This window comes from Pelodiscus sinensis, chromosome 14 (genome assembly GCF_049634645.1).
Source record: "Pelodiscus sinensis isolate JC-2024 chromosome 14, ASM4963464v1, whole genome shotgun sequence".
In the NCBI taxonomy this organism is placed as follows: domain Eukaryota; kingdom Metazoa; phylum Chordata; order Testudines; family Trionychidae; genus Pelodiscus; species Pelodiscus sinensis.
In genome coordinates, this window is record NC_134724.1 from 44687426 (window position 1) to 44712447 (window position 25022).

The window sequence follows — 25022 nt, forward strand, 5'->3', positions numbered from 1 at the left end:
ACCTTATCCCTAGAAAAACTCTTTCAGCTCTTCAGTATCAGTGCCCACACATTCAAAAGTTTTCTTCTCTGTACTACCGTGTCCTGCAGAAACTCACCCAAATAACTGTAATATTTTAATTCTGCCTACTGGGAGAAGAAACGTACAAAACACTAACAAGGGAGGTGATGGTTAACCAGTAAGCAAGCCCCTTATTGGCATGCTTACCTGGGTAATTTTGTGGGGGCTGCTCTGGCCCGGGTGGAGCAGTGTCTCTCCCACCGCAGTGCAGTGCAGTAGACTCAGCCTAGATTAGCCAGAGCAACACCCCCGCCCCCTGCCTGCAGCACACCACAGATGGAGGGCTGCTCTAATTTGGCCCAGCCAACTGCACTGCACATAAGGGGTACTCCAGCCCAGCCGAACCAACTACTCCCAAAGCACGACAGGCTTGGCCAGACTGAAGCAGTCCCTTGCTTTGCAGAAAGGTGCAGTGGACCCTGCCCGACCAGAGCAACACCCGGCGCAGCAGTCCTGGCCAGAATGGCCTCCCTCCCATTCCCTTCCTGCAGTTAACTGATTAAACCAGTTAATCTTCTAACCCGGATTTTACATCCCTAACAAAACACACGCTCTGTCCCCCCCTCCCTTCACTGAATGTATTCTAAGTGACCTTTACTAGACGGTATCCCTTCTTTAATTTTCGGGAATCGGGGACTACAGGCAGGGAGTATTAAAAAAACCAACCCAAAGTGGAGCATCCAGAGGGACGCTACTCAAATTATCCAGCTATTCAACGGGAATATTGTTCTAAAAGTTTTATCACTAAGAAAACAGTAAGGTATATGTAATAAACTGAAAATATTATTAGCTGCACTCCCAGGATTTGGGAATATTCTTTTCAATTTACATATAATTCCACTTAATTATTATCAACATGTGTGAATTGAAGTGAGAATGGGCCCCGTCTTATATTTAGGGTAATTTAAACATTCTTCAAAAATATAACTTACATTCAATTAAAAAAAAGTAGAGGCTATTCAAATAGTCTGCTTTCTAAGCCACATAAATCTGTTGCAAAGATGAAAAATAGAATCTAACTGAAAAGAGCTTTGATGTCACCATCTATGAGTTGGCTCATTTTTATTTGATTACTTTAAAGCAATTACTAGCTATCTATGTAGTTGATAACTGATTGAACACATTGAGCTTTTGTAAGATTACAGTCTGATACAGTGGCATTCACGCGTATTCTACTACTACATTTGAAAAAGTTAGTCTAGTGAAGATTTATAACTATTCAAGAGGGGAAAAAAGTATCTAGTTTAGACTTCAAAATGTAGACTGAAACAAAATCTATTCTTGGAAGGAAGGGTATTCTACGAAAACGTAGCTTTGTTTTAAATGTACACTTTTTAGTTTCTATTTTATTATGACAGCAGGTAGAGGTTCCAAGCAAGAATCAGGGACCCGTTATTTTGGGCACTCTACAGACTAGTAGTTTTTCCCACTGACAAATAAAGAAATTGTTAATGAATAACCAACATACTGAGAATATTCAGAAAAACTCATCGAGAAGGAACTGGGAACAATGGGTAATGCAACTGAATAAATAGGTAACGAGGGGTCTAGAAAATTAAGAGAACATTGGCTCTTCCTGAAATAATGGATTAGATCCCATGTGGTTCTCTTCAATTTAAACCTCAGAATATTGCTCAATTTGGAACAACAGAAGCTAGATGGAGAGAAAAGATCACTGAGTTCTGCCTCAAGGAAAAAGCTACTCTCCTTCCCCATTCCAATGTAGTCGAAAAGAAATATAAAAGGCCACTAGTAGTCCCAACCCTGAAAGATTCTGTGAGGAGAATGGACTGGGATTGCTATTCTCACAGCTAGTCAACAAGGCCTGTAACTGCCAATAGTAATTGTTCTCATTAAAGGTCTCAAAGGTCAGTACTGTAAAAGGGCAGTTTGGATTTATAGTATGAACTTCCAGTCATGTTGATTTTGAGCAAAAAAACTTCAACCATTTACAGTACTCACTGTAAAACAAAAGGAGCTATCACTCCAGGCCCATTTCTGCTACTCTAAAATTTGGTGTCTAAGACTATGGACAGGGCAAACTCAGATAGAGTGCAAAAGTCTATAGAGCCAGTTCCCTACACCTTCCTGGGCAGTGGATCCCTACATTTGCCTCATTAGGCCTCTCCTGCCTGTCCTCAGCAGAGAGACCAGTAGTCTTTACGGAGCAAAACAAATAGTTCCTTGAACCCAAAGCAAAAATCCAACAGCCCTGTGATGGGCCTACCCTGCCTAAGGGATTCACCACTCACTAGTCTCTGCAGGGGTTCTGGGTTGGTCCTTTTCTCAGAAAAGGAGAAGTGTTTTTTGTTCTCCTCCCTGGTTAGCCAGCTACTGAGCAGACCTCTTCCCTTAACTGCCCCATCAGTATCTAATAGCCAATGTAGGTGTAGTGCAGTGAGGCTGAGTGTCACCACAGAAGTCAGGTAACTTGCTGGTTCAGTTGGGGTTTGCATACCCCATCACATACTTTTCCCCCACAAACCAGATCCTGGGGGACTAGACAGAGGTCAGCTTCCCCCTTTCCCAGATGGAAGTGGTAAGCATTTAGAGTTGAGTCAGAGGAAAACACCTCCATATCAAGTATGATATATAGTGGGTCACCCATAAGAGCTTCTAGTTCTCTCACCTGTCAGATACTAAGGTGACCTTCTTGGAGAGATAGGACTTTGGACTTGTGGCCAATGGATCAAAGTTTTGTTGGTAAGTACTGAGAGTATTAAAATTAAGGCCCCATTGTAGTACCATTGTTTCTGGTTGAGTAAAAACAAAATGACTTTCTGCAAAAAAATGGAAGGCACTGATTGTTGTGAAGTAGCTAATGGAAAGCTCTGACATCTTCAGGGGTAGGAGATCATCTAAAATAGCTGGGATATCTACTGGTTCTGGTTCTGTTCTATCGGGGGACAAACACCTCCATTAAGCTAGATAACATTCTGATAGTCTTCTCTGCTTTAACGGAAAACAGGTTGAATGGCTTCTGAACATGATCATTAGGTCTGATGCTCATTCAAACATTATGAAGAGAAGATGGATGGGCTGGAACGTTTGATCATGCTGTTCTCTCCCAAGCGGACAGATGCTGTGTGGAGAATATATTGATATTCAGAAGAGGCCCAGAAACCAGATCTGTCCAATTGGGTGCAATGAAAATGACTCGATAAATCTTTAAATTAAATTTGGAAGGAGGCTACCTCTGATTATCTCTACAGGATAACAGAAATGCATCTCTCTTGTAGTCTTAACCAGTGCTGTTCTTGAGCACTGGAACATAGGTGGAATTTCTTTTTCATCAGGGTTGTGATAGGTCCCAAGCTCCCAAGCTAGCAGTCCCCACTGAGCTACGATGTAGAACAATCTGCCTGAACATCTTCCACTCAGGGTCTTAGGGAATTGTTCACTGAAGTTGTGCATCATAAAGTTTTGCACACGTGGGGTGTGTTTAAACTACATGGCTCCATCGATGGAGCCATGTAGATTAAGCTGATCGGCAAAGGGAAATGAAGCCACGCCGACCTGAAAGCCCTTTATCAACCTCCCCGTTATGCCTCGTAGGATGAGGTTTACCGGGGAGGTCTATAAAGGGCTTTCATGTCAGCAGGGGAGAGTCCAGACTGCCCCGATCTGCCAACAAACAGCTGATTGGCAGAGCGGGGCAGCCATTTAAATGAAGCTGCGATAATTTAAATTGCGGCTTCATTTCCCTTTGCTGAACAAACAAATCTACATGGCTCTGTCGACGGAGCCATGTAGTCTAGACGTACCCTGGTGGACAGGATGCCAAGAGTGTGATGTAATTCCAGATGCATCAGTGCTATAAATTTACTGCCTCTATATAGAGAGGTAAAGAATGCAAGTTAGAAGGACTGCATTCAGCTTTAGTAAGTTGATATGCATCCTAGCCTCCCAAAGAGTTCATATATCTTGTGCAATGTGACTATCCATGTGTGCTTCACATCAAGGAGTGGATCATAATTATGACTGAATTGGGTAGAAGGAAAGGAACGCTCACATGCACTAGTTCTGGATTTGTCCACTATATGAAAGAAGCCATGACCTTTTAAGGGAATGTCCTCTACTTATGTTGTCACGGTCTCATGAGTAAATCAACTAGAGCCAGGCTTGCAGGCAATGAGGTTTAGCAAATAAGACTACACAGATACATAAGGCCATGTTGCCTACTAGTGAAAGACAGATTCAAGGTGCGCAAGAGACTCGTCTTATTGAGCTGTTCATAGTTTGGAATCTGGCTTATAGAGGTAGATCTTCACCAAGGTCAAATCTAGGGTCTCATCCAGAAAGTCTATGATTTTTGTGGGACTCAAAAGATTTTTTTTTTTTTGGTTTATGCAGGTACACACATTGCAATGGATATGGTTGGAGACTGAATCTCATGGATTTACCTGTTAGTAACCAACTATCCAGATATGGGGAAGACAGTGTACCCATTTTGTCTCCTTTGGGCTGAAACTCATGAGAAGACGACTTTCAGTGAAGACACTGGGTGCTATAGCTTGCCTGAACAGGAGTACTCTGAATTGGTAGGACTCTTTTTCTACTTGGAATCTGAGGAAAATTATGGATCACTGTCCACATGAAAGTAGGCATCTTACATGTCAAGGACTGAGAATGCACCTTCCTCCAGAGAGGAGATAATCAATCCCAATATAACTACATGAAATTCTGAGTTTTCAAATAAAAATATTTAACTAGCAAACTTTGAGAATTGGCCTCTATCTCCTTGTGAGAACAGTTTCTGAAGGAGAGAGCAGGAAAGGGGAAGGGAAAGAAACTTGATTGTGCAGCCAGAGTGGATGATCTGCAGTACACAGTTGTATGTCATTTCCCTCCAGTTGTAGGGGGAAGAGGTGAAGTGGTCATCAAAGTTTTTAGAGCTCTAGAAATAGAATCAATAAGGGTACATGGTTTTCGAGTACCCTGCGAAAAGTAACTCCTGTTGGGGAGATTGGGTTGGTAGAGGAAGCTACATACAAAGGTTTTGACATTCTGACATTTACACAGAAGTTCGTAAGGGCACTGGTGGTAAAACAGATGAAGAGATCTCAGCTTATACATCTACTGGTGGTGTTTCTCTTCTGGTCTGGGTTATGTCCTAGAGTCTTTTAGTGAGTGTAGCAATTCAGTTGTTTCGCTGAAAATAAACTAAAAATGTAAATCCTGTGATGCTGTGGAATTCCCTGGGGAATCTTGAAGAATGGAGCCACCATTCATTCCTTATGACTGAGGCTGCTGCTATAACTCCCAATGAAATATCAACTGCATCTTCTGCTGCTTGGATCCAAGTTTTTGCCATCATCTTACACTCATCAATAATCATCTGGAATTATGCTTTGTCCCCCTGGGAAGGTTTGACCTTGAACTTTATAGCATTCCCATGTGCACAGTTACTGAAGATTTCTGCCTTAAGCAGTATCTATAGATCCAGATGTGACGACAAAAATGGCTAGCTACAGTTGGAGAGGGGCTGAACCTTGGATACATGTCACCACCATGTGGCCCAATAGTTTTAGGCATGTGTGGATGATAGCGAGCACGTAGGCCCATAGGTTCATGATGAGGTCCACCACTTCCTGAAACCATGCCTCAAGGAGGGAGGTCCTGGCTTGAGTGTAGTCAAGGACTGCTCTGATACACTGTTTTGTACTGGGGTTATGGTTGACACACTCATTTATAATTAAATACCAAGTTGAGATGCTTCCGTAACTGACCTGGGGACTGGCCCATTACCAGCTAGTCATAGAGGTCAGGGTGTACGTGGACTCAATATCTCAGGTAATTAGACTCTGGTGCTAAATGTTCTGTGAACACTCTCAGGGCTGAAGGGAGACCAAAAGCATGACTGTAAATTGGAAATGGCGCCCACTCAATATGAAGCAAAGGAAGTGGTGGTGCCCTAGGAAGAGAGATATAGATAGGTACATTCTTTAAATAAGGGAAAAATACCCGGCTCTTGGAGCTACGGAGGAAATGATGGATGCTAGGGAGAAATTTGAGGCTCCTGAGGCTTGTTGAAGCAACACAGCGGAGGCCTTCTTTTGCCTTGAGAATTAGAAAGTATCAAGAGTAGAATCCTCAGACCTTCATGTTCTGAGTAACATTTTCTATTGCCTCCCACATGAAGGTTTTTTTTACCTATTGTATAAAGAGCTGCTCATGAAAGAAGTCCCTGAAGAGGGTCGAGGAAGCAGGGTTGGAGAGGTGGTCAGCTGGAAAACTGCATGGCGACCCAACAGTCAGAGATTATTCCGAACCTGGGAGGGTCGGTCTGAGCAGCAATCCAGAAGGAGGATGAGCAGGCCCCCACCCCTAAGCAGAATGAATTTTGTTATGTGCATCCATGTGAAGAGAAGGTGCAACAAAACCTTCCATATTGGTGCACATAAAAAAAATTCATGTGGCATAAGTGGGGCCAAAAGGTTCTGAGTGTAGGGGTGAGGCCTTGGGCAGAGGGTTTGTCTGCACAGTGTGAGGGCTCAGGTTGGGAGCTCAGGCACTAGAGTGGGGGCTCAGGCTGACGGGCTCAGTACTGGGAAAGAGAGTTGGGTGCAAGAGCTCTGACCAGAGGTGCAGGCTCTGGATGAGAAGGGTTCCAGTTCTGGGAAGGGGTCAGGGCTGGGTGTTGGAGTGTACGAGGGGTTACAGGCTCTGGGCTGGGAGTGTGGCTTTGGGGTGGGACCAGGGATGAGAGGTTTGGGGTGCAGGAGGTAGCTCCGAGTGGGGTAGGAGGTTGGGGCTTGAGCTTACCTGAGCAGCTCCCAGTCAGGGGCACTACGGCAGGCTGCCTGGTGCCTGCCTGTTCTCAGGCACCTCGCTGTGCCTCAGCAAGTATCCTGGAGATAGCCCTGTGGTCCTCCCTGCCCCTCCGCATAGGAGCGGAGCCTGCTGCACTGGCTGCTTCTCCAAACTGGGGACAGAAAGGAGAGGCCCCACTGCCCTGGCTGTGGAAGCTTGATGCTTGGGCTAGCATGGAAGGGCCCCTGGAAGCTTCCTCGGGGGGTCAGCGAGGAATGGGGTCCACCCCCCACCCCCAAAATTGGCCATGGTTGCTCCATGCTGGGGCCAGCAGGGAGAATACTCCTTCCCTCCTGTCCTGCTGGCTGTGACAGCTTTGAGGCTTCAGGAGAGAACTCTCCCTGATGCAGCCTGAAGCCACAACGAACTATTTACAGAAGGTCCTAAGGCACAAGAAGAAACTGCTGGCAAGGAAAGGAGCTCCGAGTGATCACCATGGGCAGTGAGAAGGAACTGAGAGCATGCAGAGCCAATAGCACTGAACATACGGCCACAGGGGAGCTCCTCTATATTCAGCCCTATGGATACTGGTTAGAAATCTCCAGCAATTGTGCATATTGGTGCACGTACACCTAAAAATAGAAACATGTGCAAACACTCAAAGAAAATATCTTCCTCCCAAGGTGGTCAAGGGATTTGGTGCCTTGATCTGTGTGGGCTGTGTTGGTGTATCAGCATGGATTTCTCTGTGCGTGCCTGCAGCACAAAGGAGTTGGCATTGGGTGAGTAGACTGAACCTCTTCCCCGTAACTGTTTATAAAATACCTCTTTAGACCTTTTGGGGGACAAGGGAACAGGATGAGTGGGCACGCCATACTGTCATGGCAGTTTCCAGAATGGCCTCAATGATGAGGAGGGCCACCAGGCTAGTGGGGGCTTAAAGACGTCCAGGAGCCTATGCTACATAACATAACCAAGGAGTTTGCGAACAGGTGAGTGCTAACAGGGAGTTTAGAGAGGGAGTTCTCCAGGTAAAGGAGAAGCAGATACAGGACTCGAGGGAAGTGTGGGGTTATTTGGGCTTTCTTACTGTGTGCTGAGCTTGTGTTTGTGAGTGAGGGTTGGTGTGTGGTTGTGGGGTTTTTTCCCCTCTGTGTTTGAGTGAGATGCTTCCCCCCCCCTTCACTTCCCCTCCCCCTCCCTTTCATAGAGTGTGTGCTGTGATTGGCAGGTGGAAACTGTTGGCTTCTAATTAAAGTTTGAATTCTAGAAGCCTCTGCTGATTGGCTGAGCCTTGGTAGGGGGAGGGACTTTCAGGCACTCCAGAGCTTTATAAAGCAGTGGGCAAGCCACCAAGGAGCTTGCAAACAGGTGAGTGCTAACAAGGAGTTTAGAGAGGGAGTTGGGAAGGGGGCAAGTTATTCTTGCCTTTCTTTTTAAATCCCTTCTCCAGGACAGCAGTGATGGATGATGATAGGTCTGCTGTTGTTACCCGTACAGAGTGTGCCATGTTTGTCTTCCTCCCGGAAGAAAGAACGGATTTAATCTGCACTAAGTGCAAGCTGGTCACCATTTTGGAAGAAAAAATGTGAGGGCTGGAGGCCCAAGTGTCGACCCTACGCTCTATCAGAGAGGATGAAGACTTCCTTGACAGAAGGCAGCATTTTCTCCTTCAAGCACAGCAGGCGGAAAAGCCAGAGACGGCAGTAAGGGACCAGGAAAAGAACTGGTAGCATGTAACTTCTAGAAGGGGAAAAAGGCCAGTACAGGCATCCCCCAATGCTATAGAGGTAAGTAATCGCTTTCAGGCTCTCTCCACAGGCTCTGCAGTGCTGAATGCTTTGGAAGGGACCTCACAAGGAAGAAACTGGAAGGGAATACCATCTACTGGAAGGCATGGGATGTGCAGTCCTAGGGATGGGGGTTCCACAGCCACCACCCCCAAAAGAAAACGATGGGTGGTGGTGGTGGTCGGGGACTCCCTCCTAAGAGGGACTGAGCCATCCATCTGCCATCCGGACCTGGAATCTCGAGAGGTGTGCTGCTTACCGGGAGCTCGCATTCAGGATGTGACTGAGAGGCTTACCAAACTGATCAAATCTTCGGCTCACTACCCCTTCCTGTTTCTCCATGTGGAAACTAACGATACGGCCAAGAATGACCTTGAGCGGGTTACTCTGGATTATGTAGTGCTGGGATGAAGGATCCAAGAATTCGGAGCGCAAGTGGTGTTCTTGTCCATCCTCCCTGTTGAAGGGAAAGGACTAGGAAGGGATCCTCAAATTGAGGAAGTAAATGCATGATTGCGCAGGTGGTGTCGCAGAGAGGGCTTTGTTTTTTTCGACCATGGGACTCTGTTCCAGGCACAAGGATTGTTAGGAAAAGATGGGATCCACCTAACCGAGAGAGGAAGGAGCATCTTTGTGGGCAGGCTTGCAAACCTAGTGAGAAGGGCTTTAAACTAGGTTCATCGGCGGACGGTGACCAAAACCCTGAGGGGAGTGGGGAAGTCGGACACCGGGAAGAATTGCAAAGAGGAACAAGCAACAAAGGAGGACCCCTGATTCGAATGGAGAAGATAGGGCGATCAACTGGTTATCTGAGGTGTTTGTACACTAATGCGAGAAGCCGGGGCAACAAACAGGAAGAACTGGAGACCCTGGCCCAGTCCAAGAAATATGATTTAATTGGGATAACAGACTTGGTGGGATGACTCGCATGACTGGAGCGTTGTCATGGAAGGGTATAAACTGTTCAGGAACAACAGGCAGGGGAGAAAAGGACGAGGAGTTGCATTGTATGTAAGAGAGCACTAGGATTGCTCTGAACTCCAGTATAAAGAGGGAGAAAAACCTGTTGAGAGTCTATGGGTTAAGTTTAAAGGAGCAAACAGCAGTGATGTTGTGGTTGGTGTCTGCTACAGGCCACCGAATCAGGTGAATGACGTAGACGAGGCTTTCTTCAGACAACTGAGAGAAGCTTCCAGATCGCAGGCCCTGGTTCTTGTAGGGGACTTTAATCACCCTGACATCTGTTGGGAAACCAATACGGCAGTACACAGGCAGTCCAAGAAGTTTTTGGAGAATGTTGGGGATAACTTCTTGGTACAAGTGCTGAAGGATCCGACCAGGGGCCATGCGCGGCTTGACCTGCTGCTCACAAACAGGGAGGAACTAGTAGGGGAAGTACAGGTGGGTGACAACCTGGGAAGCAGTGATCATGGGATGGTAGATTTCAGGATCCTGACCAAAGGAAGAAAAGGGAGTAGTAAAGTACACACCTTGGACTTCAAAAAAGCAGATTTTGATTCCTTCAGTGATCTGATTGGCAGAATCCCCTGGGATGCTAACATAAAGGGGAAAGGAGTCCAGGAGAGCTGGCAGTATTTTAAAAAAGCCTTATTGAAGGCACAGAAAGAAACCATCCCGATGCGTAGCAAGAGAGGCAAACATGGTAGGAGACCAGATTGGCTTACAGAGGAAATCCTTGGTGAACTTAAGCACAGAAAGGAAGCTTACAGAAAGTGGAAACTTGGACAAATGACCAGAGAGGAGTTTAAAGGTCTAGCTTGAGAATGCCGGGGGGTCATCAGGAAAGCGAAAGCGCAAATGGAATTGCGACTGGCTAAGGATGTGCAGGATAACAAGAAAGGTTTCTACAGGCATGTTAACAAGAAGGTGGCAAAGCTTCATCTAGAATATCCTGTTTGTTGACCAAACTTGTACTGATTCTACATAAGCAGTTTCAGTGGTACCAGTGGATACTACTTCTTAAGGTGGTGGTTTCTTCCCATGTTAATATGTTTCTGAGGCCTGGACTGGACTCCAAAGGAGAGCAAGATTGAGGGAAGGGCAAGGCAAAAATTCACCTTCCAGAGAGGAAAAGATTTCAGTTTGTCCCAGAGGTAAAGTACTGATTAATAATGATGCATCCAGGATCAGCAGAGCCTTCTTGAATCTGTCCAAGGAAATTCCAACATGGAGCTCCTAGTTGGTGCTAATGGATCATCAAACACTGCAACTTGCTAGAGATGTAAAGTAGTGCTGGTGTTAATCACTGGCAGGGAAGGAACAGGGAAGACGACAGTTCTTAAACTTCAGTACTCTGGGTATGGTTCTTCTCCGGACGGGGAGAAGCAAAGGTAGGATACCTGAGGCAGGGAAGGAACTATCCTAAGTTCACTATAACAACCAGGAAAAACCCAGGAAAAACACTGAACTATTTTCAGTATATATTTACTGATAAAAAGATCATGAAGAACCTTTGGACACGGATGATTCCGACTCAAGCCATATGATGGTGAGGACTTGGTCCACATTGACCCTTATGCTCTCAGCACAGAGAACAAGGACAGCAACTGCACAGGCCCAGACCAACAGATACTGCTTGCAAGAAACTTCCTCTCAGGAACATGAAGCACATGTGCACCATGCATGGAATAACCAGTGCACAAAGAAAAAAATTCAACAGGTTTTATGTCAAACTGTACAGATATTTTAAGCTCATTTATATTCTCTTAAGAACACCCAAAATGCTCCAGAGATTAAGCGTTTCCCCCCTCTAATTTACACCAATTATATTGACTTCAATTAAGCTACTTGTGATATTAAGGCTAGCAAAAGGATCAAACTCATTGGCTGTATCTACATCGGGAAAATTTACCAAGAAATCCTCACTGGTTCCAACACCTGCTGTAAAGAGCACTTTCGAAGCGTGGTGGCTCTAGATGGTAGATTCATTTTAACAATTCTCTCTCAGTTAAGCCTGCTGAAAAGTAATTTTAATCAAAATGGTATTACACATCCCCTTGCATGTCCCTCATCTATGCTATGGTTCCTACTAGTTCTGAATGAACATCTATTCCCCTCTGTTGTAGAGCAGTGCATAAAAATTGACTTATTTTCTATATTAGTGACAAATCTACATTCATTCATAATTTTTTTTTCATACTACAAAACTGGAGGTATATTTTTGTAGTTTTCCAATTGTGGAGAAGACCATGATTTTATCCTAAAATGCAAACCCAACTCAGAGAGTCTTCAAATGTTATCATCTTTGTTCTTCCTCAAGTGGACAAGACTGTAATTTGTCAGCTGCTGATAAAGGCGTTAGCAACAGGTACAACTGATCAGTGCTGAACACAATTTAACCTCAACTGTAGAGGTGGCCAAATAACATTGGCTGTTAAAGAGTAACTGTTAAGGAATAGCGATGAAGCTGATCAGAAATAACCAGCAATGTTTCATAAAAACCACTAGTGCAAAGACTGAACCAGTGTGAGATTTTTAAATTTGCAAGTTCTAACATTACCACTCTACTACAGAGCAAACAGAAATAATTCTGGAATAAAACTTATGGGGAAAAAAGTGAACAGTAAAACTGGACTGAGTAAAACAATACCTCCAAACATATTACCTAATCCTAACAGTTCAAAACAGCCAATCTTTTACAATCAACCTTTAAATGAAAGGCCACACTGCATAAGGAGAGTTTTGCTCTAATGTCTATAATTGAGAATACACTCTCCTAAGCAACAGGCCTATAAAGCAAAGGAGAAGAGGGAAGAAACAAAACTATTTCATGTACTACAACTGCTGACAACTAGAAGACACAAATGTGACATTACCCTTACAAAGGAGCTTCACAGGTGCCACATATTTCCTAAAATGGACTTTTTGGCGTGATTCCCCCATGAAGAATGCCTGATTGGTGGACATAAATATGATGAATAAAAACATTTGTACATATACAATGGAAAAAATGTCACATGCACGTTTCTCAGTGCTGAACCTGTAACATGAGATTCTTTCAAATGTAAAATTACAATTTGACATTTCTTGTTAGGAAAACCAAAGCATTCAAACTGCTAAACAGATTAGTTTGCTTGCAGTGTGGAGTTTACTGTTACCAAGTAGACAGATGTTACTATTTACTTTACTAGTCTGTTTTGTTTCCAAAACAATTGTGTCAATTTCTTACTGGCCAGAAAATGTATATAAAATATTAATACAATATTTGTCAATAGATGAAAAATATTTTAAAATTAAGGGAGCCTGCCTTATTTGTATTGCAGTGACATTATAAACTCAGATGCAAAAATTTAATTTTCTTCTAAACACAAAGCCATTAGACAAGTTATACCATTAGAAATGTACAGTTATGTGAATCCTCACACAGACAACACACGTATTTAACTTTGGCTCAAACAATTCAGTTGGATCTGACCATAATGCACTGCTTCTGTTCAAATATTAAAATTATTTAAGATTATAGCTCTCGAAAGACTTACACAGAAGTTTATCAGAGTCAAACAATCCTATTGACTTCAGAGGGGCTACCCCGAATGAATAATGCTATGCAGGAGCCTCTCTGCAAGATCAGACGTAGTTATTCAGGGCAAGTTGCCACAAAATTTACAAAAACAGACATTTCATGACGTGGATATCTAGATACACAAAGTGCCTTTAGGAGGCAAATATAAACTTGTTGAGGAGAGAGAGGTAGGCACTAATTCTAGGCTCAAAGTTTCTTTAATACCACCCTTCTATTATTTATTTGATTTCTTATCTCTCATCTATATTCTACATGATATTTATGCAAAAACACAGTCACTTTCATACTAAGGATGTAAGGGTATGTCTACAATAGCCCCCTAGTTCGAACTAGGGAGGCTAATGTAGGCATTCGAAGTTGCAAATGAAGCCCGGGATTTAAATATTTAAATTCCTCATGGAATGAGGTGTAACAGTTAACTCAAACTGAGGACTTAGTTTGAGTTAATGTTTGACTGCAGCGTGTAGCCGCGGGCAGTTAGTACAGACTAAGGGGATTTAAAAATGGCGCCCGGACGGGAAGATGCAAATAAAGCCCGGGATATTTAAATCCCAGGCTTCATTTGCAACTTCGAATGCCTACATTAGCCTCCCTAGTTCGAACTAGGGTATGTCTACACTAGCCCCCTAAGGGAGTAGTCAAACAATCGACGACTTGAAAAGCCTATACTTATCAGGTAGTTGAGTTGATTACTCGGCAATCCTCCCCCTTCCTCCCCACTGCCTCTGTATCAGAGGCAACAAAGGGGAGAAGGAGAGAAGCTGGTGCTGGGGGAACTGGCTTAAAAGCGGGCTTCCCCCAGCAATGTCTCTGCAATGCGCCCATCCCCCTCGCTTTTGCCTCTATCAGAGGCAGGAGAGGGGTGCAGGGACTACTTTGAAGCAGCAGCCTCTGTCCGCAGGGGGTCCCAACTTCCTGCTGGACCCCCTGCAGGCTGGGCAGGCAGTTCAGCTCAGCCCTGGCTCACGCAAGTGCGGAACCTCTGCTGTGGCTCCGCAATTTAAAAGGCAATAAAAGCTGGGCTGCCAGCCCTGTGGCTCCTACTGTATATTAAATTGCAGAGCTGCAGCGAAGTTTTGCACCAGGTGTGGAACCAGTTAGGACTGAGCTGCACTGCCTATCAACTAATTGGGTAGTCAAAAATTCTAATGGATTAGTCAATTAATTAAATACCCACCCCTTAACATCTCTATTTCATACTATCAGTAAGAAAATTCAAATACCATAGCATATTAGCAAACATAATTGGATATTAAAATAACTATCTGTTTATCCCAATATGTAAAACCGACCATACCCGAAGTGATGATGCATTTAACTCTTTTACTACACGTTCCAAGACCTGTACACTGTGCGTGTCTATATATTCTACCTTTAATATGGCCTCAGAATGCGCTCCCTCTCCAACAGCTTCAGATGTTCATTTAAAATGTTACACACACTAGCAGGTCCCCTTGCAAACCTGAATAGAATACATGAAGATCAAATACCAAAGAGCTACTCTGTTCCTGAAGTATCCTATTTAGCACCACAAGCAATTCCAGACTAAAAGCTATTTTCCCTAATCAAATATGTGACGAGAAGAGATGGAAATGCCTCCTCCTCCTGATAACCACATCACTGTTGTTGCAAATTTAACCATTTGCTCTACTAAGATTAACAAATTAAAATTACTATCACAATAAACTAACCCCATTTGCAAACACCACCAACAATCTAATCCCTCATCTCCTGAACATAGTAGGTGTCATGTCTGTTAAATTCTGAAGAAGTCTTATAGCCAGACCAGGTCTGACATTGCCCAGCCATTACTACATATGTGGTTATTTTGTTTACAGTTAATTCTGTTTGGTAAATGTGAATTTTTTCTAAAGAAATAGACATTAGCCTTCGCTTGTTTGAAAGGAAGCATCTATGATGGCAGCAGCAAAGATGAGGAAACACAATACTTGTTCATTGCTATTGCAAAGCCACATAAGGTAGTATACCCATTTCTCTTTCAATGCATACGTGGCATTCATAGGACATTTTCCGTAAGTGTACAGCAATTTGTGACCATCAGTTAAATGTAGGGCCTGAATTACAAACATTTTTATGTTAGCAATGCAAACATTATCACATAGCAAATTATCTAAATTATCAAATAGCAGTCACCATAGTAATTTTGAACTGTATTGAGTAAATCATCCAAGAGGCAATTTTTTGTATACTTAAATTTTTACGAACTTTTGTACCTCTGCACTGATTGAAAACAGTTCCCTGGACATTTTCCAGGGTAGTCATTCAAGCTGCATTAATTGTGAATGGCCAGACTAGCTCCAGAATGTTGTTTGCATGCTATGTCTACAACTGCTTCCTATGCCAATACTCATTTATAGAGATTTAAAATTTAGCTTATGCACAGACTCATGTAGATGATGAAACTGGCATTCAGTGAAAATTCATGCTAGTAAAGGCACATGGATTTTCATGCAAGGTCAATACAAACAGGGGCACCAACACAGTCAAGTTATTTTTGATAAGTGGTAATCTGTGGAGGGAGTTTTGACCATCTTTGTCCAATGTTTTGTTTAATTTCTCAAGTTGCACAAAATTATTCTTTACAAGTTACTATAACAGTATCAACCAAAAAGAAAAAGGGGGAAAAGAAAAGAAAAGAAAAACCAACCACCTTATTGGAAGAGGGATATCAAGGTGCCATTAGAGCCATTTGTTTAGGTTCCTCCCATTTCTAAGATTTGCAATAATCATCCAAAAGAAAGCTATTAAAATGTATATATTACCGTGGCTTTGTTTGAAAGTAAATGTGCATTTCACTGTACACACACACAAACCAACAAAATATTTTCATTGATAATTATCAACTTACAGAAAGGCAAAGAAAAAAGTGATTCTTGAGAATTAATCTGATTTTGATTTAAGTATAGTTATATTTCGACCTGTGATAATAACAATTTGTTTGTTAGCCGTTAGATTCAACTTTTTAAAATCTCAACCACTACAACCATTCAATAATTATCTGACTTCATCATAATTTTCTGCAATGGTGAAAATTTAAAAATTGATTGCAACTGAAAAAAGCCTAAGAGTAAACACTGATTTTCACTGAAATTATAAATAAGTAAAAATCAAAGTCTAGTAAGCCTGCTTATATAAATTAAAGACATCAGTAAGTTTTTTAGGTAATGGATGAATATTTCATATTTGTTTCATTACTGTTAACGTTAACAACAAAAAGTCCTTTTTGTTATTTATGCAGATTCAGGTGTATCCCTTTCACACATTTCAGAGAGGTAGCTAGCTGTGTTAAGTCTGTTTCAGCAGAAATAAAAAGGTATCTGGTGGCACCTTAAAGACGAACAAATTTTTGTTTCTGCTGAAACAGACTTAACACAGCTACCTCTCTGAAATGTGTGAAAGGGATACACCTGGGAAAGAATGAGAAAACAGACCAGGAACAGTGGAAAATATAATGGGGACACAACCTTTTGAGAAATAAACTCAGTTCCCTCAGAGCTTCAAATGAAAGAAAGGCAGGGATACAGCTTTATCATTTCCAATCAAGAGGTGCCTCAGTCTTATACATGCAATACTACTTTTCTTTGCAGCTATTTTATGTCACTTTCCTATACACTGAGGCCTGAAATGTCATGGGACACATTCAGGTTTGAGGCAGAAGTGAAAATGGTTTCCTTTTCAGTGCCCTGCTCCGATGCCAGCGTTTCTGGGGCACTTGATTTGAGTTCTGAGCCAATGAACAGTTGCATTTATTCTCCATGCTCTACCAGTTCATTGCTACTTTGAACTTTCAGGCTTGCATACATATTTTATTGTGCTCAGCAATGATGTTATAGTGAAGCCATTTATATAAGCAGGATAAACATATTGCTGTCTGCAATACTATAGTGCCTTTCACTGTTGATATTAAAAACCTTCACAAATATTAATTAAAACTTGGAGCACTGTCTTGGGTATCTCCACTGCCAGCCACCATTTCTCAGGGTCTCACTATATGGTGAAGGAGTCACTTGCTCCAGATGTACTCTGCAAAGGGCAAGAAGATTCCCTAGTTTTCCTTGACAGCACAAGCTGAAAGCCCGTCTAGTAGACTCTGGGAACCAGCTGAACTATTTAGATCACTTATTGTAATGTGTAATATATGGAAGCAAAACCAGTGATCCTTCTACTCTACCAACAGCTAGTATGTAGTCTTTCTTCCAGAAGATACTAGATAAGATAAAAAGTAAAGGGACCGATTCACAGCTGCCTGTGGAGTACAGATCATGAGCGGAGGCGTCCCATCCATAGGAAGATTTGGGCAGTTGATCTAGACCCTGCACTGCTCTTTAGGAGACTCTGGAGCAGTTACCTCAGGTGTCCTTTGGACGAGGCCCACAGAGACCCAGGGGATTACCCGAGGCCTGTCATGGAACAGCATCGGGGGGTGGCCCTCTCCTATTACCATAGTGGTAGGACTCAGAGTGACCCAAGTAGCCTGCTTCACTCTACCCAGTTGTCCTTCTCTAGCTCGCTGTATTCTGCTTCACCACAGCAATGGGAAGCAGAGCACCCTGGCCCCAAGGTGCGCCATTTCCCATTGCTGCAGTGGAGCAGAATGCAGTGGGCTGTGAGAGGGTGGTAGGGCAGAGCTCAGGAAGCTTTTGCCTCCACTGTGAGTGTGTATGGGGGGACCCTTGCTGCTGCCCAACACCAGGATTCCCCTGGTAATAATATGGAGATATACCATCTCATAGAACTGGAAGGGACCTTGAGAGGTCATCAAGTCCAGTCCCCTGCCTCCACAGCAGTACCATCCCTGACAGATTTGCCCTAAATCCCTGAATAGCCCCCCCAAAGATTGAACTCACAACCCTGGGTTTAGCAGGTCAATGCTCCAACTACTGAGCTATCCCATGCACTGCTCAAGGGAAGGGGCTTTGAGTAAGTGGACAGAGTAAGGATAGGGATTGGAGGAGCGGGGGGGAAGGGAGGTGGCCTGTGACAGGAGGTTGTCCTGTGCCTGGGACATTGGGGGGGGGGGGGGGGGGGGGGAGAGAAGAGTGGCTCCAGGCCATTCCCCTAGGAATGGCTCTGATCATGGGTCACTAAAGACACTGCTCTCCACATGATCTATGCTTCCCAGGTGGCTGTGTATCAGTCTTCCTACATTTTATCCATGATTATAAAATGTGGATTCAGATCTCTTACCTACAAAGTATCAAGCTAGTCACTAGATGATCCATACTACTTAGCAAGGTTTTAAAATTTTTACTTTGCATAATATACTTGGTTCACTTTTGGCAATTTTAGGTTTTTACGTCCCCCGCCCCAATTTTAAAAAGGTATCTTGCAACAAACTCAGTAAATCATTTGGAATTTTATGTATTAAACTTCAACTCCTGGACGGCTATTTTCCCATGGATTCTTGTTGTTTTCCTGATAACACACCTACGTTATCCTGCACCCTGTAATTGCATTTAACACTGAATTTTAGTGATTTTACCCATCGCTGATATAGTGCTGGGACTGTTTCATTGAGAGATTTCTCTTAAAAAACTTCAGCACCCAAAAAGCCTGTGAAAAAGCTATCATTTTCAATTTTTAGGTGGTGAAAGTAAAAGGTTGCAGAGATAAAATGTTAGTGTTAGGAACAGAATCCAAGTGCCCTGCCTAGGTCTGTTATCCCAGAACCAGAGGTCACAATAAAGTAAATGGGTAAAAGAAATTAAGAACCCAAGGGATCCTAAAATACTGAAAAAAACTTGGGAAAGCCTATTGACTACCTGTTGGCGACATTCTCAATTAAAAAAACAAACAGCTAAGGTAGTAAAAAAAGTTTGTACACATACATCATATATGAACTACATTAGTATTGGAGTTTGCATACAATTTCTGTACAAATGTTCCAAATCAAATAAATGGCCCAACACAGGAAAAAGATGTTTGCATCTACAGGGAAAGATGTCTGGCATCAACATCACATCCAAAAAGTGTAACGAAATTGTTCTAGTTATACATAAACGTCTTACAGCTGATGTGTTTAAATTTATGCCTGCAGAACAAAGTTACTCAGAATCCCAATGGTATTCAAATTTCTTTTCCATACGATATTCAATTACTCAGTATAGCTTAATGCTAGGAGAAAAACCCTTTACGATACAGTCAGTGCACGTTGGTCTAAGGGTTACCTGTTTCTTCTCTAAAAAGGGTCCATAAAATAAATTGTTCAGCACCAGAAGTCTCTATACTTCATTAAATTCAACTGAGATACAAACTCAATTATTTTATGTTTTCACACTAACTTCATACAAAAATTCTCAAGACAGTAAAACTGTCTTTTTTTGTTACACAAGAAGCGATGCTTTTTAATCAGGTACCAACAGCCTTTGGGCATCCATCTTGGTGGTTACAGAAATTCAAGTAAATAGTGAATTCAATAATGCTCCTAAATCCCACTGTACTTTCAAACCAAATGAGTATGACAATGTAAGTTGAAAGATCTTACTTAGAATAGTTAGTGAAGTTCAGTTGATTCTGAGGTGGTACTGGCTTAGCAGGCTCAGGGTGATGGCTGGCGGGAACCTGTGCAGAGGGCTTATTTTCAAAACTTCTGCGATCAAAGTATGAAAGCTGCTTTCGATAGTACTCTTCATCTTCCTCAAGATCATAGTGATTTGAACGTACTATATCTTCAGGTGGCTTCACTTGAGGTCTCTGTGGTTCTGGGGCCCTAAATGGCGATGATGATGATGATGATGATGATGATAAAGCTTTGCTTTCTTGTTTGGGTATTTTTTAACAGTTTGTATTTTAATTAGTGTTTCACATCCCAAATGCTTCTTTGTAATCTAGCTAGCCACAATGCAATTTAAACGTAACTTTCATACAACTATGCAGAAATAGATTTACAACTGCCTCTCAAATACTACTCATTCATATAAACAGAACTGCATTTAGTTGGCAAGATATGGAGGCTTAACAATGATTCAACAGCAGATGGACAGCAACACCTTTCATCCATTAATATATACTGAAGTTAAATTAGCTAAGGAGGCCGTACCACAAACACCTATTTCTAGATTACCTCAATTAAATAAATCTTCTAACTTGCTTCTGTATTTTCTTATGCCATAATTATTTCTTTCTTAAAAGGAACTGAGAAAGGGTACAATGAAACTCACTTCATCTTGCATCAGGGAAACCTTTAAGCAAAGTTCCTGGGAGGCCTCTATTACAGATATACCTGTCTCACTGAAGTAATGCTTTACTGTAATTTTTAAAATGCCCATGCAGAAGTCTCGCCATTAAAACATCTACACATTTACTATTTGATTACATGTGTATTAATGAAAAATGATACATTTACCTGTAAACTGTTTTGTCATGTTCATACTGACTTTGAGAGTTTGGTTTGGAACCACTCACTGTGGTAATGGTAGGTTTAGGTGCTAGTTCCGGAGGCTGTAAGAAAATCAAATACATGTAGAATTACTTCATTACATTCTTGTACTTAGAAAGTACCCATGGCCTTCCCTGAAAAGAAAAACCACGTGAATCAAAGTATCAAAACCTGAAGAAAGGGTGCATAGGTAGTGATTCCTCTCAATACAACCTTCCAATTCCTGTTTTTAACAATACAGTATGCTAAAGTTAAGTAAGAAAGAAGTGCAACAAAGAAAGAACTCCTTCTCTGTATACTTATAGAAAGACAACTTCAACATATCTGGTACTACCTGCTTTGCTACTTAACTTCAGTGTACTATCAGTTTAATAACAGGAAGTGGAAGTTTATTTACACGTATAAATTATTTACCTTGGCAACTGGTGTATCATTAGGGTCCTTGATTTTTTCCAATGATGCTGATCTTTTGTTTTCAAACATCTTCACTCTAGTTAGCACAGATTGTGGTTTCATAGCTGGATCTTCTTCTTCTTCTCTTAGATTTGGGGGTGTTGGCAGTGGTTTACTGTTGGTAGGCAGTATTTCTGGTTTGGTTTGTGAGGAGGGGGGAGGAGGAGGAACACTTGCTGTGCCATGAGAAGACTCATACTGTCCTGCTTTAGCATTAAACCCTTGTGGAGGGCCTTGTTCATAGCCCCTCATATGTGGATCCAAGTATTGCTTAGGTTCAGGAGACTTAGTTATTGCTGAAGGGTATGTCTCAGCTTCTGGTTTATATCTACTGTGAATATCATAGCCAGTAGTGGGCTGTTCTTCATATCGCAGTTGTGGTAGACTGAAGTTTTTAGGTGCATGTTCATAACGAGGCCTGTTGTCATAAACCATTGAAGGTGGTTCTTCAAAGCGAGGTTGTGCTGGGTAGTAGCTGCGTTCTGTGCTCTCTTCTGCATTTTGTCTGGGGTTAAAGTCCCTAGGTGATTGATTATCATAAGGTGGTCTTGGCTGGTAGGGTTGTTTTTCATCATAATATTCCCAGTGCTCCTCATATGGAGGTATATGGTCATCATAATGTAGACGAGGATCATAACCATGGGAAAACTGATCTACGTAGTTTGTAGAATTATACCTGTATGTTGATTGCTCATATTCTCTACTGGGTTGCTTCTCTGCATACTGAACCTGGGATTCATAAATCAGATTAGAGTCTCTCTCCTGCCTTTGTATTGGATGATTGACTGCTGGTTGTTTCAAGACATAGTTCTGTCTTGGTGCCTCCTCACTAATGTATGGATCCTTTTTGTACACCTGGGAAAGAGAAAATCTCATGTGTAACATGAAAAAAGTGATTGCAACCAGGTTAATTTAAAGTTCTATACTACAAGCAGGATTGGTAAGATTAGCTTACGGATTTACTTATATTATATGGAAAAGCAGTCTAAGTATGAATTTTTTAAATCATTAAGATTAATTTCTACAGTCAAGAGTCTGTATTCAGTGTACTCATCTGCTCATTTTATAATTATCTGTCTCCATTTAGTTTACTGGCAATCATAAGGCATGAGAAAAGTTTAGGATCATTGAGGACACAGAGGTTTTTCCACAAAGGCTCATTAATGAAGAGCATAAAATATTGATAATTTACATTAAATATGCAAAAAAATTAAAACAAATAGGACAAAGCAACTTTTATTTAAAATTTGTTTTCTAGAAAAAAATGGAAGTTGTACAATTTGAAGCCATGCAAACAATAAAAAAGGAGGAGTCCTGTGGCACCTTATAGACTAACTGAAGTGTAGGAGCATAAGCTTTCGTGGGCAAAGACCCACTTCGTCAGATGCATGCAGAAGTGGGTCTTTGCCCACGAAAGCTTATGCTCCTACACTTCAGTTAGTCTATAAGGTGCCACAGGACTCCTCGTCGCTTTTGCAGATTCAGACTAACACGGCTACCCCTCTGATACTTAACAAAAAAGGAGGATTCCTAGCAATTTATATTTACTGTTGTATATTTCATAAACCCTCAGAAAAATCAAAAGGAACCCTCCCATAAGGAGCAAAACAAAACAATCATGGCTATCTTGATGTATATCAGCAAATTAGTGTAATTATGCAGCGCAGGTACCTTTGTTGGATCTATATGCGGTGAGAAGGATGATGGCTCTTGATCTCTTAGCATTATGTGAATTCCCTCAGTACTTGGTGTTCTTAAGGGGCCAGCTTGTAGTTGAAAAGAGTTGTAAGGAGCTGGGGTGGGCTCCTCCAGTCTGACATTAGTTAGGTTTACATTAGGATTAACAGCAGAAGGTGATGAGGTTGCAGGGTTTGTTTCAGGCGACGGGGAAAGGTAAGGGACTGCAGGTGAGGCTTCTGCTTTCTGTGAAGTGTTTAAAATATTTTAAATGTAGTGCTCTTGTAAAATGCTATGACTTTCCAGTCTAGATTTAAAATACTAATTTTTCAATCAAGCACATCTACTACATGTATAGTTGTTCAAAGAGCACTGATAGAAAGTATCAGGCAGTAGTACTTTTCAGAAGTTTTAAAATTTATATCACCTTTTATAAAATGAAGTACATATCTAAATATATAAAATAGACTGGAACTTCACATCAAAATAAATCACAGCCCCTTTATATGAAATCAGCAGTTTCTGGTGTGCACTCACAATATTGCTAAGGACTGTACGCACAAGTACCTGCTTCAAAGACATATTCTCTAAGAAGAATATCTCTTATCAAAATGCAAAGTTGCTACTTACCGGTTGAGATGTGGCTGTTTTAAATCCTGGAGAGTCTATTCTAGGATTTGGCTGGGTCTGAGCTTGTGATGCATAAGGAGAATATGTTTGACTTTCATGGTGCATTCCAGAGGAATCCTCTCTTACAGGTTCAGAGGACCGTGTAATTGCAGATTCAGGAGGAGTCCCTACTTCATCATTGAGCGTTTCATCAAGTTCTTGATCAGTATAGGCACCCCCTTCTGTATCTGTGTCATCATAGTCTGAAGTGTGTCTACTATCTGTGCTGTACATGGAATATTCACTACCTGGAGCTGACAGGTAGGACAGGCGATCATCATGTAAGTCAAGGTCATCACTTGTAGCACCATCTGCCTGTGTCAAACAAAATTAAATTAAAATCTTTCATCATTTTCCAAGGATGCCCATCATTTTTCCTGGGAATCTGGGAAGGATACTTTCTTGTGGAAAACTAAAAATACACCTACATTCAACATACTATATGTACCTGCTTCCAATTTGTAGTGGGACGTTAGAAAGCCTGGCTCTTTAAAGTAATTTAAGATCTTATTTTCGGGTGCGCGGAACCAATTCAATAAGAGCTATAGGCAACCAGCTCTGAAAAATCAAGCCTTTACTATTGGAGGGTGTCACAACCAGTGCTCTGAGAGTAGGAGTCTGGTAGTTTTCCTATCTCCATTGCACCTCTGTTCCATTGCTCCTCCATTCAGTATCTGCTGTGCTCAGCAGGTGCTACACACACACACTTCCCAGTGTCATGGGGGTCAAACAAAATGGGGCAATATATAGAGGAGTCAGTTTCTATTCCCTTCCCCTTGCACCAACGGTGCTGTGGGAAGAGCGGTGTTCGTAACTGCATGCAGCTGTGATTGCTATACTCCACTTCCCCTCACCCACATCTCATATGCCTGCTTAGGAGTGACCTTCCTTCACGGGTACGGAACAACTGAGGGAATGTCTACACCGCAGTTGGATACATATGACTGGCCTATACCAGCTCAGTTGGGCTCACGGGGCTCAGACTAAGCGAGGTTTAACTGTAGACATTCAGGCTGAGCTCTGGGAGCCTTCCACTACACAGGACTCCAGAGCCTGGATTCCAACCCCAAAAATGTTTACACCATAGCTAGCCCCGAGGCTCAGCCACATAAGCCTGAGTCAGCTGGGCTCAGACCAGTCACAGGTATCTAACTGCAAGGCAGACATACCTTTGGTGACCTTCTTGATAACGAAACAACCAACGATTGAAGGTAAATGAATGAATACGATACCATAACTATCTTCTCCTACCAAGGAAAGGGCTAGCATATTTTAGTGTGGAAACTTATAATGCAGCTGCCTGTGATGTACATTAAGGCAAGAAGCTCTAATCTCAAACTCTATTCTCAAACAAATGTCAGAACTCCACTAAGATCATAATTTCTGGTTGAACTTGGGTATATCTTTGGCAAAGCCACTAATCTTGCTAGACTTCAAATGACAGAATCTGCTACTCCTCTTTGTAGATGATTTCCATAGGCAAATACCCTTCGTATTTCTAGAACCGAAACAAATAAAACGTGTCCTCTCCCAGAACACTCAAAATAAAGTCTTTACTTTTATCATGTTAGAAATCAATTAAGGCAGGTCACAGTTGTCAACTGAGTCAGTTGTGTCCTTTAGACCAGGTAGTGTTAGGCAAAACAAGAAAACAACCTTTTCATTCCAAGAGAAAACC

General features: G+C 42.1%; 1 protein-coding gene across 8 annotated transcripts in view; it reads right to left on the reverse strand.

The window, feature by feature from the left end:
* TJP1 (tight junction protein 1) overlaps positions 1–25022 on the reverse strand; it is a 299612-nt gene that overhangs the window by 20736 nt on the left and 253854 nt on the right. For 5 of the 8 annotated variants that reach the window (XM_075897725.1, XM_075897724.1, XM_075897723.1 and 2 more), the window contains 5 exons: positions 23306–23659; positions 22670–22921; positions 20960–21853; positions 20513–20607; positions 19652–19876 (listed from right to left, as the gene is read on the reverse strand). In XM_075897725.1, coding sequence (XP_075753840.1) covers positions 19652–19876; positions 20513–20607; positions 20960–21853; positions 22670–22921; positions 23306–23659 — 1820 coding nt within the window. The remainder of the gene's footprint in view (positions 1–19651; positions 19877–20512; positions 20608–20959; positions 21854–22669; positions 22922–23305; positions 23660–25022) is intronic. The other 3 variants (XM_075897730.1, XM_075897727.1, XM_075897726.1) reach the window with 2 other exon arrangements.